The sequence below is a fragment of the Gobius niger genome (assembly GCF_951799975.1).
Source record: "Gobius niger genome assembly, chromosome: 15".
Lineage (NCBI taxonomy): Eukaryota > Metazoa > Chordata > Actinopteri > Gobiiformes > Gobiidae > Gobius > Gobius niger.
Window position 1 is genome coordinate 10839352 of NC_136866.1, and position 13463 is coordinate 10852814.

A 13463-nucleotide genomic window follows, 5' to 3' on the forward strand; every position below is an offset into this window, starting at 1 on the left:
GCAGCATCGCAGATCAAGTTGAACACTGGTGCAGTTGTGTGTCATTAATGTCCTCAAAACAAAACACAGAGAATGAGGAAAGTGAAGGAAAAAGACATTTCTGACTGCACTTTTGCTCTGTGGCATTACTACTATTTTCAGTTTACATACTTTTTTGAAATAGTAATATGTAATACAAACATATTTTTAGAGCTGTAATAACTACTATATAATATATTACATTTATTATTAACTTGCCCAACACTGATTATGGAGAGACATTTGGAAATATCAGCCAAAAATATTGGTCAAAAACATCTGCCGAGCATATCGGTATCGGCCAATAAAAATGTCCAAAAATCGACATAAAACTAAGCCAAAAGCTTTGGCTTAGTTTAGATCAATAGAGTTTCTTCACCGGTCATCAGTCAAATACATCCACAGTTTCCAAACTTTTTGACACAAAATCCCAAGTACAACTAAACCACAGCTTCTCCCAAAGAGGAACAAAGATGGGATTAAAATGGACGAATACACTAAAAATTAAAACTACGTCTGTTTACACGCACCAGTTGCACCCGTACCAGTTTAAAAAGTCTGTAATTACTAAATGTTTGTTTGTTTGATGTTTTATGGATTTCATCTGCCTTCTTGTAATTGTCTGCAACTGTGAAGCACTTTGAATTGCCTCATGTATGAAATGTGCTCTACAAATAAACTTACCTTAACTACAAACCAGGCACATATTCAAATCATTTCTCGCAAAACACACTTCACTCATGTCCATGTAAAAGCGGCTCCGTATGCAGCGTTACCTTCGCTATGCAGTATTCTCTGGGGTTCTCCTTTTCAAGGCCGTACTTCTCCAGCGCCTCCACCACGGCGAAGTCTGCCGTGTCCCTGGTGGAGAGCAGGATGGTCTTGTACGGGATGTTGGGCTTTAGGCTGTCGGCGTATATCCGTAACGTGCCTCCTATAACACGACAACATACACACTTACAACCGTGCAATACACATGGAGGTCAATTCATCACAGCCAAGCACTGCTATAGCATCGTATTCTAAAATGTCTGATTCCAGGAGGTTTTTCCACAGCTAAAAGTGCACTAAAATAGACTTGTGCCCACAGTATGGTCCCTTCTTTTGTTATTATACACTTACTACTGGGATTTGGGGGTGTGACAACCACAGTGTTGGTCATGCCAGTGCTTGTAAATATAAATGCAGCACCACACTTCCTTTTAGGGGAGAGTCGATGCGTGCGTCACTTCGAAATTATCACCTCCAGTCCGCGGGGCAACAGCATTTTGCCAGGCATGACACAAAATAAGCTTTTTAAATGGCGCTTTGGGTTGAGAAGAAAACGTCACTGTCTAGCCACAAGCCCGACAGTCCCAGCGGGTACACGTGTAACTCTGTGGGCGACGGTTGGAGATGTTTTCAGCTTCTGTTCGCTGCTCCGTCCGTCTGTCCGTGCGGAGAAGTGTGAGTCAAAGCATTACCTAATCCCTCCAAATGTGCGCCTGCATCCTTCATTCACACACTGTAGCTACGTTTGTGTGTAAACACGCCCGGGCAGGCCCTCACCACAGCGTGTGACGGTAAAACGCTAAAGGAAGATGCATGAGCCACCATTTAAAAATGCATGAATGTGACTTTTCCGGATCTAGAACAGGATGCTCAAATCAAAAGCACTTTCACCATTTCGCGACTGTGTTTTAATGAGGTGAAAACTTGCCCGAGTCTGGCCGTCCGTCGCTGCTCATGAACTCCTGCATGCGCTTCTCCAGTTTCTGCTGCCGGCGCCGCTTCATCACCACCTCGGGGTTGGAGATGGTGCGGGTGAAGCTGGTCTCGGGCATGTCTTTGTACACCTCCGCCGCCAGCCGACTGTTCTCGCTGAGCCCCAGAAAAAACAGAAGATAACGGTGGATAAATCAAGAGCAGAGAAGACAGCCGGAACGAATCGGGTACAGGACAAACGCAGGAACGGAGGGGTCAGGGGGCGCGTCGTTACACTCTTCCAGCGTTTTCGGAGGAGTAGGTTATTCTTGGCAGTGAAAGCAACTCATTCTCAGGAGGTCAAGAGGATGCGAGGGCAGGACAGTGAGATGAATGTCTCCGGTGTGAGAGAAATATTGCAGTATTTGAATATATCGCAGCGTCTCCTACCCGTCCTCTCGGCTCAGCGCCTGCTCGTCTCCGTCGGGGATCCGCGCAAACTCCTTCTCCCTCTTCTTCTCCTTTTTCTTTTCCTTCTTGGATAAAGTCCTCTTGAAGTTCTGGATCACGCCATCCTTCTCCTTCTCTGGACCGTTGCTCTGGTTCTTCTGTTGGGCACAAATAAGAGGGACAAGTTCTAATACAATTCTTTTAACAGTGATTGCTAACACAGTAGTTTGTTCTGACTTTGAAAGGATGTGCTTTTGGTGTAATTATAATTATTTCCTCAGTAATGGTTGAATAATACTATATATATATATATAATAGGTGCCGTTGCTAACCTTGGGTAAAATGTCGTTCTCGTTCTTCAACACAAAGCGCCCCTCTCTGTCGTCTTTGTTCCAGTTTAGTTGAACTACAAGTGGCTTCTCGTCCAAGTCCAGCTGCCGCTCTTCTGATAAAAAACACCGACACATTGGAACTCAGGCCAAAAACACTCGAGCGTTTCATTTTTCCGTCTCGACACTCACCTCCGCTGACGTGGACCTCATACAGGGAGTACCTGGGCGAAGACAGCATCCTCATGTCCGGCCTGAACTTCTCCGCTAACGTCTCGATGACGTCCTGTGTCGTGGCTGTGCTGGACACGCGGATGCATTTTGTGGCGAAGTTTCCGGCGACTCGGTCCTGGAAATAAAACCGCATCACGCCGTGGAACTCCAAGTCCTGGAAAAACAAGAGGAACACAACGTCAGGGGGAGAGAGCTAAACGCATGCAGGATTTATGCGAGTGTGGTTTATGACTTTTATTAGGTTTACAAGCATTAAGAGGGTTGATTTAATTAAATAGCGGGGCGAACACTGCGTGCATTAAGCCAGCTGGTCATTAGAGAACGTCTTATGCCCAGAGCCTCACTTCAATATTTCTGCTACACTTGAGAAATTGCATCATCGCGTCTTGAAGGCACATGACATGATTGTGAGGAGACGGTTACAGCGGGAGCGCAGCGCACACGGCTCGGTGCCAGAGAGAGAAAGGCGGAGGGTGACGACACCAGAAGGTTGTCCTGTCATTCACTGCTCATACATCCTCCTCAGGACTGTGCGCCAAAGTACTGCTTTAAATGGTCTCACTCTCGACGCCACTGCAGCTGAAAACCACCAATGTCATCAACAAGACTTGTACGGAAGGCTACGACATGCATCGCGACAGTCGCTAAAGAGGGATTTGTGGTGATATCATTGCTTTCTTACACGACTTGGCCAACAAATCGGACAAAAAAAAAGCACATAGCGTTCTGAGTTAAGGTGAAGAAATGTACAGCTCCAACAAATCTGTGACGTTGTTCCTTGTTATCACAAATTAGTCCTGATAAATCTTGTGATCTCAGTTTGAATATTTACCCGACACATTAGTATCAGGTAACGCTTTATCTGCCGTGGGAACATTTACTGCTTCTGCATTTTTCAATCAATCTTCAATCTTTTTTCTTTCCTATTATAGTGGACAGATAGAAATAGTACAGACCGTTAGGAGCACCGGTGACCACACACATAATGACGCTGACACAGCAGGTGCAGCTCCAGTGCTAAAGGCGGACCTGGAGCTGTACGAGAGAGCATTGGCTGTACTTGTGATTGCAAAAATCCGGATAAACTAAATATCTGTTGCTGTATAACTTCAATTCATTTAGCCACCATCTTTTTTTAATAAAAGTAAAGCATTTCAACTTAAGTCACAGACACAAATGACCACTATGCTACAAGAGCAACAGTGGCTACGTTTACATGGTCAGAATGATCAGATAACTGGAGAAATCAGATAAGCAAACAATCAGATCTGACGTGTTTACATTCTCTTCAGAATCTCTCCACCCCTTATTTCAATCAGCTTCATCTTCTATTAAAAATGTAAGGGTGGAGAGATTTAAACCAGGGCCGCATATATTATAAAGGACTGTGGCCTTATAAATAACAACAGCTTACACTTCTTGCACTTTATCAGCCTTAGTCCATGGGCCAGACCAAATATCGGTACCGAAAAGGTGGCAAAGGCTATCATTGATTTTTAAGTAGGTCCATGTCTGAGGTTTATATTTTTGTATGATAGCCTTTTCAGAGTTACAGCTTTATAATAGTTTTCAGCTGTTGAAGTGAACCAACGCCATGTCAAAAAAGTCGCTTTTGACACTGGTCCATATTTTGGTTGAGGCCATTTCCAGCCCAGTAGATACTGATTTACACCATTGTATTTGGTATCATTGTAAAGAAGACATTTTCATGTTTCATTTGAGCCCAAATGTACTACGCTGTGACTATTACCGTGGTAACCATAGCTCCTCAAACTCAAACCTGAGGACGTTTTTTCACCATTTTCATAAAAACAGTTTTACTATGTTTAACGCTGTTTCTTCAAAGAACATCACAGAGACAAATGTTTGATACTGGGGAACTCTCTAGACTCTGAGGATTCAGGAAATGTATAAAATGTCAGTACTTGTTCAACTTAAGGCCTCACAGTGAGCCCTGAAGTAAAAGAATGTCCACCTCACATGAGCCTCTCCCATTGAAATAAGCCTATATCTGCCATTCTAAGGTTGGAACAGCTGTTGAGCCTTTCTGTCCAGGAAAGGCCAATGCAACTTGAAATTACATTTGTGGAGAAGAACAGTTCTGTATTTTCAGCAAAAAGTTGCTATTTTATATATTGTAGATATTTATCATATAATATGCTATATACACACAATGCCATTCTGTTTCTTTCACTACTATACATAGTCCTGTACATTTGTCTAAAATGTCTCAATAATCCAAGATAATTCCAAAAGTGTGTCTTTGTAGACACCACATGGTTATACCAAAAAATACCATATTTTACACTAGATACTAACTTAGTTGTTAATGTTGAATTTGAAAGTTGAATTTGAATTTGAAGTTGAATTTGAATTTTTCATAAACCACACGATTGAACAACATCCTTTTTTACTGATTAGTAAGTTAATAAAGTAAAACATTTTGTAAGGTCATTTCAGTAAAGTTGTTTTATTTCATTACAAATAAATAAAATATAGTAGTATAGAGATGGTGAGGTGTGAGGTGTTATAGATTATAACCAGGACATGAAGAGTCAACTCAAAACTAAAGCTTAGCCTCATCCAGAACTAAATCACAGAGGAATTTCTCCAGCTTTTCTGTTTTTTTGTGTATGTGCTGTATTAATGTATTTGAGTTTTTTTATGTTGTGTAATTTATTTATTTTCTTCCCAGGCATATTGAGTCTGTGCGCATGAAATATGCTGTATAAATGAATTATTAGTTTTATGGACAGAAAGACACAGCCAGGAACCGGAGGGTGTCCGGTTTGGGAACCCCAGGATCTCAGGTGTTGTTCTGTTGGTTTCATCAAATCAGGACCTTCAGCTGCCCTGGGGAAGCTTGCAGCCAAGTGTGAAGTGGGATGAGTATCAGCATCTCCAAATCCGAGGCCATGGGTGGCTTCCCCTCTCCAGGTCGGTGGAGAGGCCTTGCCTCAAGTGGAGGAGTTCAAGTATCTCAGGGTCGCGTTCACGAGTGAGGGACGGATGGAGCGTGAGATCGATAGACAGATCAGTGCGACATCGGTAGTGATCGTTGTGTCGGACTGTTGTGGTGAAGAGGGAGCTGATTTACTGATCGATCTATGTTCTGCCCTCACCTATGGTGATAAGATCTGGGTAATAACCGAAAGGACAAGGTCGCAGATGCAGGCAGCCGAAAGGAGTTTCCTCAGTCACCTAAGAGGCGCTTGGAATAGAGCCGCTGCTTCTTCCCATCGGGGAGAGCCATCTTAGGTGGCTCGGGGACACACTGTCTCTATGTGGCCTGGGAAGCTTCGGGATCCCTTCAAAAAAGCTGGAGGAAGTGAGAGGGATGTCTGGAAATCTCTGCTTTGCTGCTGCCTCCATGACCTGACCATGGGTTAATTATCTTACCACCAAGTGTGGACTGAATGAATTCGTTTGGGCGACTTGTCTCATGTGAAGAGTATTCCTTATACTCATACTCTATCCTTTCTTCCCTAGTTATGAACTATATCTCAAGATATTTTAACTTGACCACTCAAAGCATGCCTCCTCTAAACCCCAGACCTCAGACTTGCCGATGCCAATCCTTGGTGCCGTGTACAAAGTTCAAGGGCCAGATCTTGTGACTGGCACAGTCCGTGCGCAGCTCTAAACGCAACGTGGTGCACGTGCGATCTTGCATGTGGCGCAGGTTTTGTGCTAAAGGCTGCGCTGCAAGGGAGAGGGCGTTATTTAAGAAAAAGAGGCCGACTGAGGCGTGGTTCATTATAAGCAGCACTCGCGCTGCTCTTCTATGACAACCTTCACATTATGTTCCTCTTTACATCGCGCTGCCTTGTCTTCTTCGACGTCAAATTGAAAACAAAAGCGAAATTGCCTTGAAAAGTGTGTTTGAGCGTAGGTTACGCACAGCCTACTTTGATACAGTAGATCAACACACACACCCCTAACACCAAACACATCCCTACCACGAAAGCAACAACAGTTTTCCACAAATAAACCACGCATGCCTCAAGTGCCACAACACCAGGTCTGATCTGAGTTTTAAGGAGACATTTCCATCCTGTGTCAGTGTTTACCTCCTGATGATGCACCTTGTGTAGCCACAGCTCAGTCCAAAAGAAAGAAGCGCATTTTACAGGGCGCAGAGCAACGTTTTTTTTTCCCAATTCAGCCGCTCCAAGAATCCTGCAGCTGTAGCGCAAATGTTCCAATACGCTACAGTTTTCTTGCAACTGCTGCATAACTCTGACCCCTCTGCAGCCGATATGATCAATTAAATCCTGTACATTTCGTAACTTTGCGCATTTGAATGGTGTCCAACGTGAGGCTGCTGCCTCTCTGTCCCGCTCGCTCATCTTGGATCTGCAGCGAGCGGCTGCAGCAGCGGAGGAACACTTTTATTTCTTTAATCTTTATTAAACATTGCACGCTGCATCATGCATGTTACGCGTTTACAAGAGAACCCTCCCCTCGCTGAGCCACCTCTGCAGGGCTCAGCATCACCTCGGGCTGACAATAGTTATATCGAGCTCAGTCAAATGCAACTAGAAAACTGTCTCTTGGGAGCTCAGCAGGCACCACCTCTGAAACCTCTTGTTGCCTCTTGTGCACATTTTATCTCAATACCAGCATCTTTTATGTTAATGGAAGAAACCAAAGCATCCAAAGAAAATCTGTCCACACAGACAGAGGATGTAAACTCCACACAAAAACACCTACATTGAGCTTCATATTGAGAGGCAAGAGAACGCTAAACACTAAGACTAACCACTGAGGGCATGCAATCTCTCCTACGCATTCAATAATTTTTGGGCCAGATCTTCCACCTGGCGCAAGGACAGCGCTGCTCCAAACAAGACAAGACCCACATTATTTTCCTAGCTTACATCGTGCTGCCTCATGTCCTTCCTTTAGTGTTATGGGCTTCTATAAGCTCTGTCAGATCAAACAAAAAACTTGAGCTAACCACTGTCCGTGTCTGAGAGAAAAAGATGTAAAGCCGGTCCTGCTGTGGTTCCAGTCTGTACTCAGCCGAAATTCACCCCCACTTCTCCCTTGCCCCTTCACAGTCGCAGAGTCTGGTTGGAAGAAAACATAACATTGCTATTGGCCACAGGTCGCCATTGTCAACTGTTGCAGGAAAAGCTTGGTTCTTGCATAACCAACTGTCTAACCAACTACAGTTTGTGTCTCTGGGAGACAGCTCTTCCAGATCTCCCTCAGCTGCAGGAGTTATGCAGGACACAGAACTGTGGCTGTGTTTAAGCTGTAGCTAAACTTACAATTTCCACAACTTCTTGGACATAAAGGTATTCCCTTCACCCTTTTCTATCAGCAAAATGTTTTTTGTACAAGGGGATTCAAGAGTGACTGGATGTCTAGCTGTCACCTCACAGCAAGACGTTCCTGGGTTGGATATCCCAGGCCATGTGGGACCTTTCTGCATAGAGTTTGCATGTTCTTCTTTTTGTTTCATGTCCCCTGAGTCAATTTTCTGTAGAATCCAGTTCTAGCACGGTAGAACACCTTGGTACTTCTAACCTAGCTTTTGGCTCAAAATCTAGCAATAGTTAACCCCCTTTTGTCTTTGTCCCGAGGGCCATTCGACTGCACAACTCTCTGGAAGCAAAAGACAATGGTGTCTGCAATGTTATATTGCTAGAAACTGTATTTATTTGCCAATTACCAATGTAGAATTATGTGGTTTCAGTAGTGAATGAGTGAAAGTGATTGAGTGAGTGCATAAACAGTGTATAGGCTACATAATATGTTTTTTTTTGTTTTTGTTTTTTTTTACAATTTAGTATCAGGTTATATAATACAGAATAACTGTAATTTCTATAAATGTAATTTCAAGTTGCATTGGCCTTTCCTGGACAGAAAGTCTCACCAGCTGTTCCAACCTTAGAATGGCAGATATAGGCTTATTTCAATGGGAGAGGCTCATGTGAGGTGGACATTCTTTTACTTCGTGGCTCACAGTGAAGCCTTAATTTGAGAAAGTACTGACATGTTATACATTTCCTGAATCCTCAGAGTCTAGAGAGTTTCACAATATCAAACATTTGTCTCTGTGATGTTCTTTGAAGAAACAGCGTTAAACATAGTAAAACTGTTTTTATGAAAATGGTGAAAAAATGTCCTCAGGTTTGAGTTTGAGGAGCTATGGTTACCATGGTAATAGTCACAGTGTAGTACATTTGGGCTCAAATGAAACATGAAAATGTCTTCTTTACAATGATACCAAATACAATGGTGTAAATCAGTATCTACTGGGCTGGAAATGGCCTCAACCAAAATATGGACCAGTGTCAAAGGCGACTTTTTTGACATGGGGGTGGTTCACTTCAACAGCTGAAAACTATGATAAAGCTGTAACTCTGAAAAGGCTATCATACAAAAATATAAACCTCAGACATGGACCTACTTAAAAATCAACGATAGCCTTTGCCACCTTTTCGGTACCGATTTGCCAGATTTTGGGGTTTGGCCCATGGACTACCTGTGTTACACGCTTCTCAAAGTGCTATATATAGACATTATTCAGTCACGTCACACTCAATGGTAAGTTACTATTGTAGCCACAGCCGCACTGGTGCAAACTGACCATTTACCACATGGCTATAATATGCTGTTTATATCCTGATCTCTAATTATGTCAGTGCCCTCTGCTGGACACGTGTGGAACTTTAAGCCGCCCCCTAGTGGCTGAAGTGAGCATTCTGGTTATTCTTTAAAAATTCATAACTCCGCACAGGAATGGGCTAGCTTACTTTTTATTTTTACATCATCAGAAATGTATTTATGCTCTACAAAGGGCCACATTAAATCATCTTGCGGGCCTTGTGTTTGACACATGTGATTTAAACAGCAAAAAATCTGAGCTGGTAGTCGCAGCACTGCTGATGGAGTATAATACTCTGCCTATGTGCAGCGCTTTAGCCACTCAACTGTTGGAAACACACTTTACTTTTCTACACACAAAGATATTTTTTATTCCATGGATAACTTTTGTGTTTTTATCTCTTTTTTTCATTTTAATTTTCCATCTTTTTATAGTATTTTACTTTACTTTGTGACATTAGTTTAGCGTTTTTGCTATATTTCCTTGGTTAGATTATGCACACGTGAGATATCAGATAATGTATATCAGATTATGCTGTTCCAGAAATCAGATAACTCAGATTTTTGGTCTCCATGTAAACATAGCCCCTGTTTGTGACCTTGGCGGGTTGTTGACCTGTAGTGTTGCTTTAACTTAAACTGGAGGATCGTCATTACTGCACTTCTTCTGAAACATGTCGAGTAGTAACGAGTACATACATAGTATTTCAGTGTTCTCTCATGGATCTAGACGGCTGGGATAACCCTGCATAGTCAAATTTGCAACCCCATAGTCTGAAAACAAGCAGAGCAAAAATAAAGCGAAGTCTGTGGGAAAGTGTGTATTTTATATCCTAGTACCTGTCTAGTTAAAAAAAGGTCACTCAAGGCAACTTTCCCACCATCCATATGCATCAAAACAGTCTCCTTCACATTCAGAGCAGCCGCTGGGGCCAACACCTGAACTGACCCAATCACTGCAGACTTCGATAGCCGTGTTTACATTCCCCTGCTTCAAAAGTTGAAGTCCTTCACTCTGCCTCTGCATGTGATAAAGCGCGTCAAACAAAGCCAGTGGAAACGCTGAGTGCAGTTTCGATAGTGCGAAGGGTGGGGTCCGGGAATGTGTGTCGTAGTGTGTGAGTGTGTGTGTGTGTGTGTGTGTGTGTGTGAGCGAGTTGTGATTTAGGAATGTGGGTCAAGCTCGTGTAACCGTTGGTAACAGTTACTGTGGAGACGCCGGTCCGCTCGGGTTCAACGCACAAAGCACTGAGTTTCCCCTAAAAGAAAAAAAAAAGCAGGGATAATAAACACACAGCCAAGTCCGAATGCCCCGCGCAAAACCTGTCCCCTGTAGAACTGAGAACATGGTACGGGCCGATAAACAGGCAGGTCATAGGCTGTTCCCACACCTTTGGCACGGCAGTGGTGCGGTCCAGGGTGTTTATCTGAAAAGGACCATATATCCAGGCGTGAGGTAGTAGTAAAAGTATGAGGAGAGCTTGGTCACAAACTCAAGAGATTCATAAATTTCTGTTTTTCTCTAATTTGAGGTTGTGGTCCTAGTTAGGAAAATTAACATTATAACGATATTCTGCGGCTTTCAAATTCCCCTCTGCTTTTGTGCAATGACAATGTGAGGATTCTGGTTGGCAGTGACACGAATACAAATGGCATCACGTCAATACTCGGCGGTAGGTTTGGGCAATTCATTGACTTTAATTGGGGTCTCTATAAATCGACAGGTTGACAGACATTTCTTTGACAAAAACAGCTCTTAGTTTTGGAGTTTGGATGAGACAATGGAAGATTTCTGTGTTAAATGTAACTTCATGAAAGAGTTTTGTATAAAAGAAGTCTAAGTTCATAAATCAGCTATTATTGTTTATTGTGAAAAAATAAAATCCGATCGAAAAAAAAAAAACCTGATCAATTATTTTTGCCATATTGTTCAGCCCTACTAGAGGGCGTGGCCGAGCCAAGAGAGAAGGAAGTTTGTTTCGGAAATCAAAACCTTTCACTCTTTCTAGACGTTTTCTGATGGACACACAAATAAAGTTGACTTAAAATAGACCTATACAACCAAAAAGTGACTGCTTCAAAACATATGAATGTTTTGAAGCAGATTTTTCTTGTAAAAAAAACGACACATTAGCATCATGGTTGCATTCTCCATCATTCATGTATTCATGGGCTGTTGAACCACTTGGCTCCTTTTCACGTCTCTGGACCTTTATTTTGGGAGGGAACACATCCATAATTCAGCATGTTGCTAAAGTAGCGGTGTAGTAGACGGTGAAAGATGGATAAACCAATCACATTCAAGGGCTTGGTTTTTAGAATCCGACCATCCGTCAGAGACACATTCCCACATCTTGAGCCGAGGCAGCTGGAGATTTGCAACACGTTTGAAGTCAGCCCGTTTCTGCCAGAAGAGGAATTTGTTTACGTGGGAGTCGGCTATGTTTGATCCAGCGTTTCACTTAAGGCTCTGCTAATTAACCAATGAGCAGTAATTACCGTCTATTAGGACTTGCAGTGGGGATGGCGCCCTATAGAGAGGGATTACTCACCGGGGACCAGCGAAAGAGTGATACCTGTAACTAAACTGGAAGACGGAACTATTTCTGGCGCGCAGGCAAAGTAGGCCACACAATAGATAGCTGTTATCGGGGAGATAAAAGCTCCGGGAGAAGGAGTAGAAGTGCAGAGAGAGTTAGCTGTAGGGATACACTCTGCAAGTGCAAGTGGAATGGTAAGACTTTAACTTGGATTCTTGGTTGGCTCAACAAAAGAAGTTTTCAGAAAGGGGGTGATAACTACAGAAGTACTGGGAGAAGAAAATGAGACTTTGTAAGGAACTATGAGATGGTAACTAGGTCCAAATATCATCTGATCTATCTGAAAATGCATTATTGCTTCACTACATCTGCAAAATGAAGCATCAGTATTTAAATGACATTATAATTGCTGTTGTGGTCTTTTACATTGGATGAAAACCTACCTGACACCCTGATAGAAGAGAATAACAGCTCTTCCACACACTTGGCTAAAAAAGGCCATAACCTGCTTCACACATGAACAGGTCAAACCTCTGCTGCTCCTTTGTCTCTCGAGTCAATCACAGCAAACCTACATTTCTTCCTTTTACGGTAACCGTGAGATAAATCTGGACAGTAAAGGCTGCCGTCTAAGTGTCAAAGATAACCCAAACACCAGAAGGTCAAAGGTGACCCAAGGGAAGGGCCAAAAGTTGGTGAGTGTGTCGGGATGAGACGGTAAGAGGCTTCCACCTGGCGCCTGCGTGTCACGATTAGGAACATTTTCAGAGGCTAATTTTCTACGGTGACTTTTTCTTTCCTGAGGCTTTATCAGACTCGCTTCCCGCTCAGCTGGAGTCCTCACGCGGAAACGCTCACAAAAAGAGGAAATTTCATGGTTTGGCGGGTCCAAGCTGCTCTACACTGGTGAGGTTGTATCTGCCAGCCACAAGTCTACCCTCAAATACAAAAATAGGTGACAGGGTCAGGACTCAGGAGCGAGTATTGCTACATTGGAGTGAATACTCTTCAAAACCTCGTCTGGGCCTTAAAAATCGAGTGTGGTTTCGTAAAACAAATGCATCATAAATCGACAGTTTATGATGGTTGAAGACGCAAACTCTTGGACTATTTTTTCCCTGTTGTGAATATGTCACAAGCACAGAACAAATGTGTTGACGCCCACAATTCACATACAGCCCCGTCGCTCGGTTAATATTTCATGAAAAGGTCATCAATAACTTTGTTGCAATACAACAATTAAAATATTCATGATCACAAACAGTCAGAAAAGCTCTACAGTCGAAACAACTGAACAACACGGTACTAAACTAGTTCTCATCAGAAAAATGTGCTCAACAAAAGGGGAAACAGTCATGTTAACACGCAGCCTCAGGACTAACTTCTACTGTACTGTCAGCAGCATGTGATGTTACTGCGGCCCTGTGCTCTGTTTGCAGTTTCTGTTATTGTCTTTGTCCGAGAAACACAGGATTGTACCGAGAGCCATTAGAACATGACATGCTTACGTGTATTCTTGTGAATTGCAGCTTTGAGAAAACCTTCACAAAGAGGCTATTTAAAGAGCTGAGTAAACACAACAGCAAAGGCG

At 42.9% G+C, this 13463-nt stretch overlaps 1 protein-coding gene across 13 annotated transcripts in view; it reads right to left on the reverse strand.

Moving 5' to 3' along the window:
• The window catches only part of afdna (afadin, adherens junction formation factor a), a gene marked incomplete at its 3' end in the record, with an annotated part of 77630 nt that overhangs the window by 41591 nt on the left and 22576 nt on the right, over positions 1-13463 (reverse strand). For 9 of the 13 annotated variants that reach the window (XM_079572008.1, XM_079572004.1, XM_079571999.1 and 6 more), the window contains exons 2-6: positions 2673-2868; positions 2484-2596; positions 2152-2309; positions 1718-1878; positions 795-952 (exon numbers count right to left, since the gene is read on the reverse strand). In XM_079572008.1, coding sequence (XP_079428134.1) covers positions 795-952; positions 1718-1878; positions 2152-2309; positions 2484-2596; positions 2673-2868 — 786 coding nt within the window. The remainder of the gene's footprint in view (positions 1-794; positions 953-1717; positions 1879-2151; positions 2310-2483; positions 2597-2672; positions 2869-13463) is intronic. The other 4 variants (XM_079572005.1, XM_079572003.1, XM_079572002.1 and 1 more) reach the window with 1 other exon arrangement.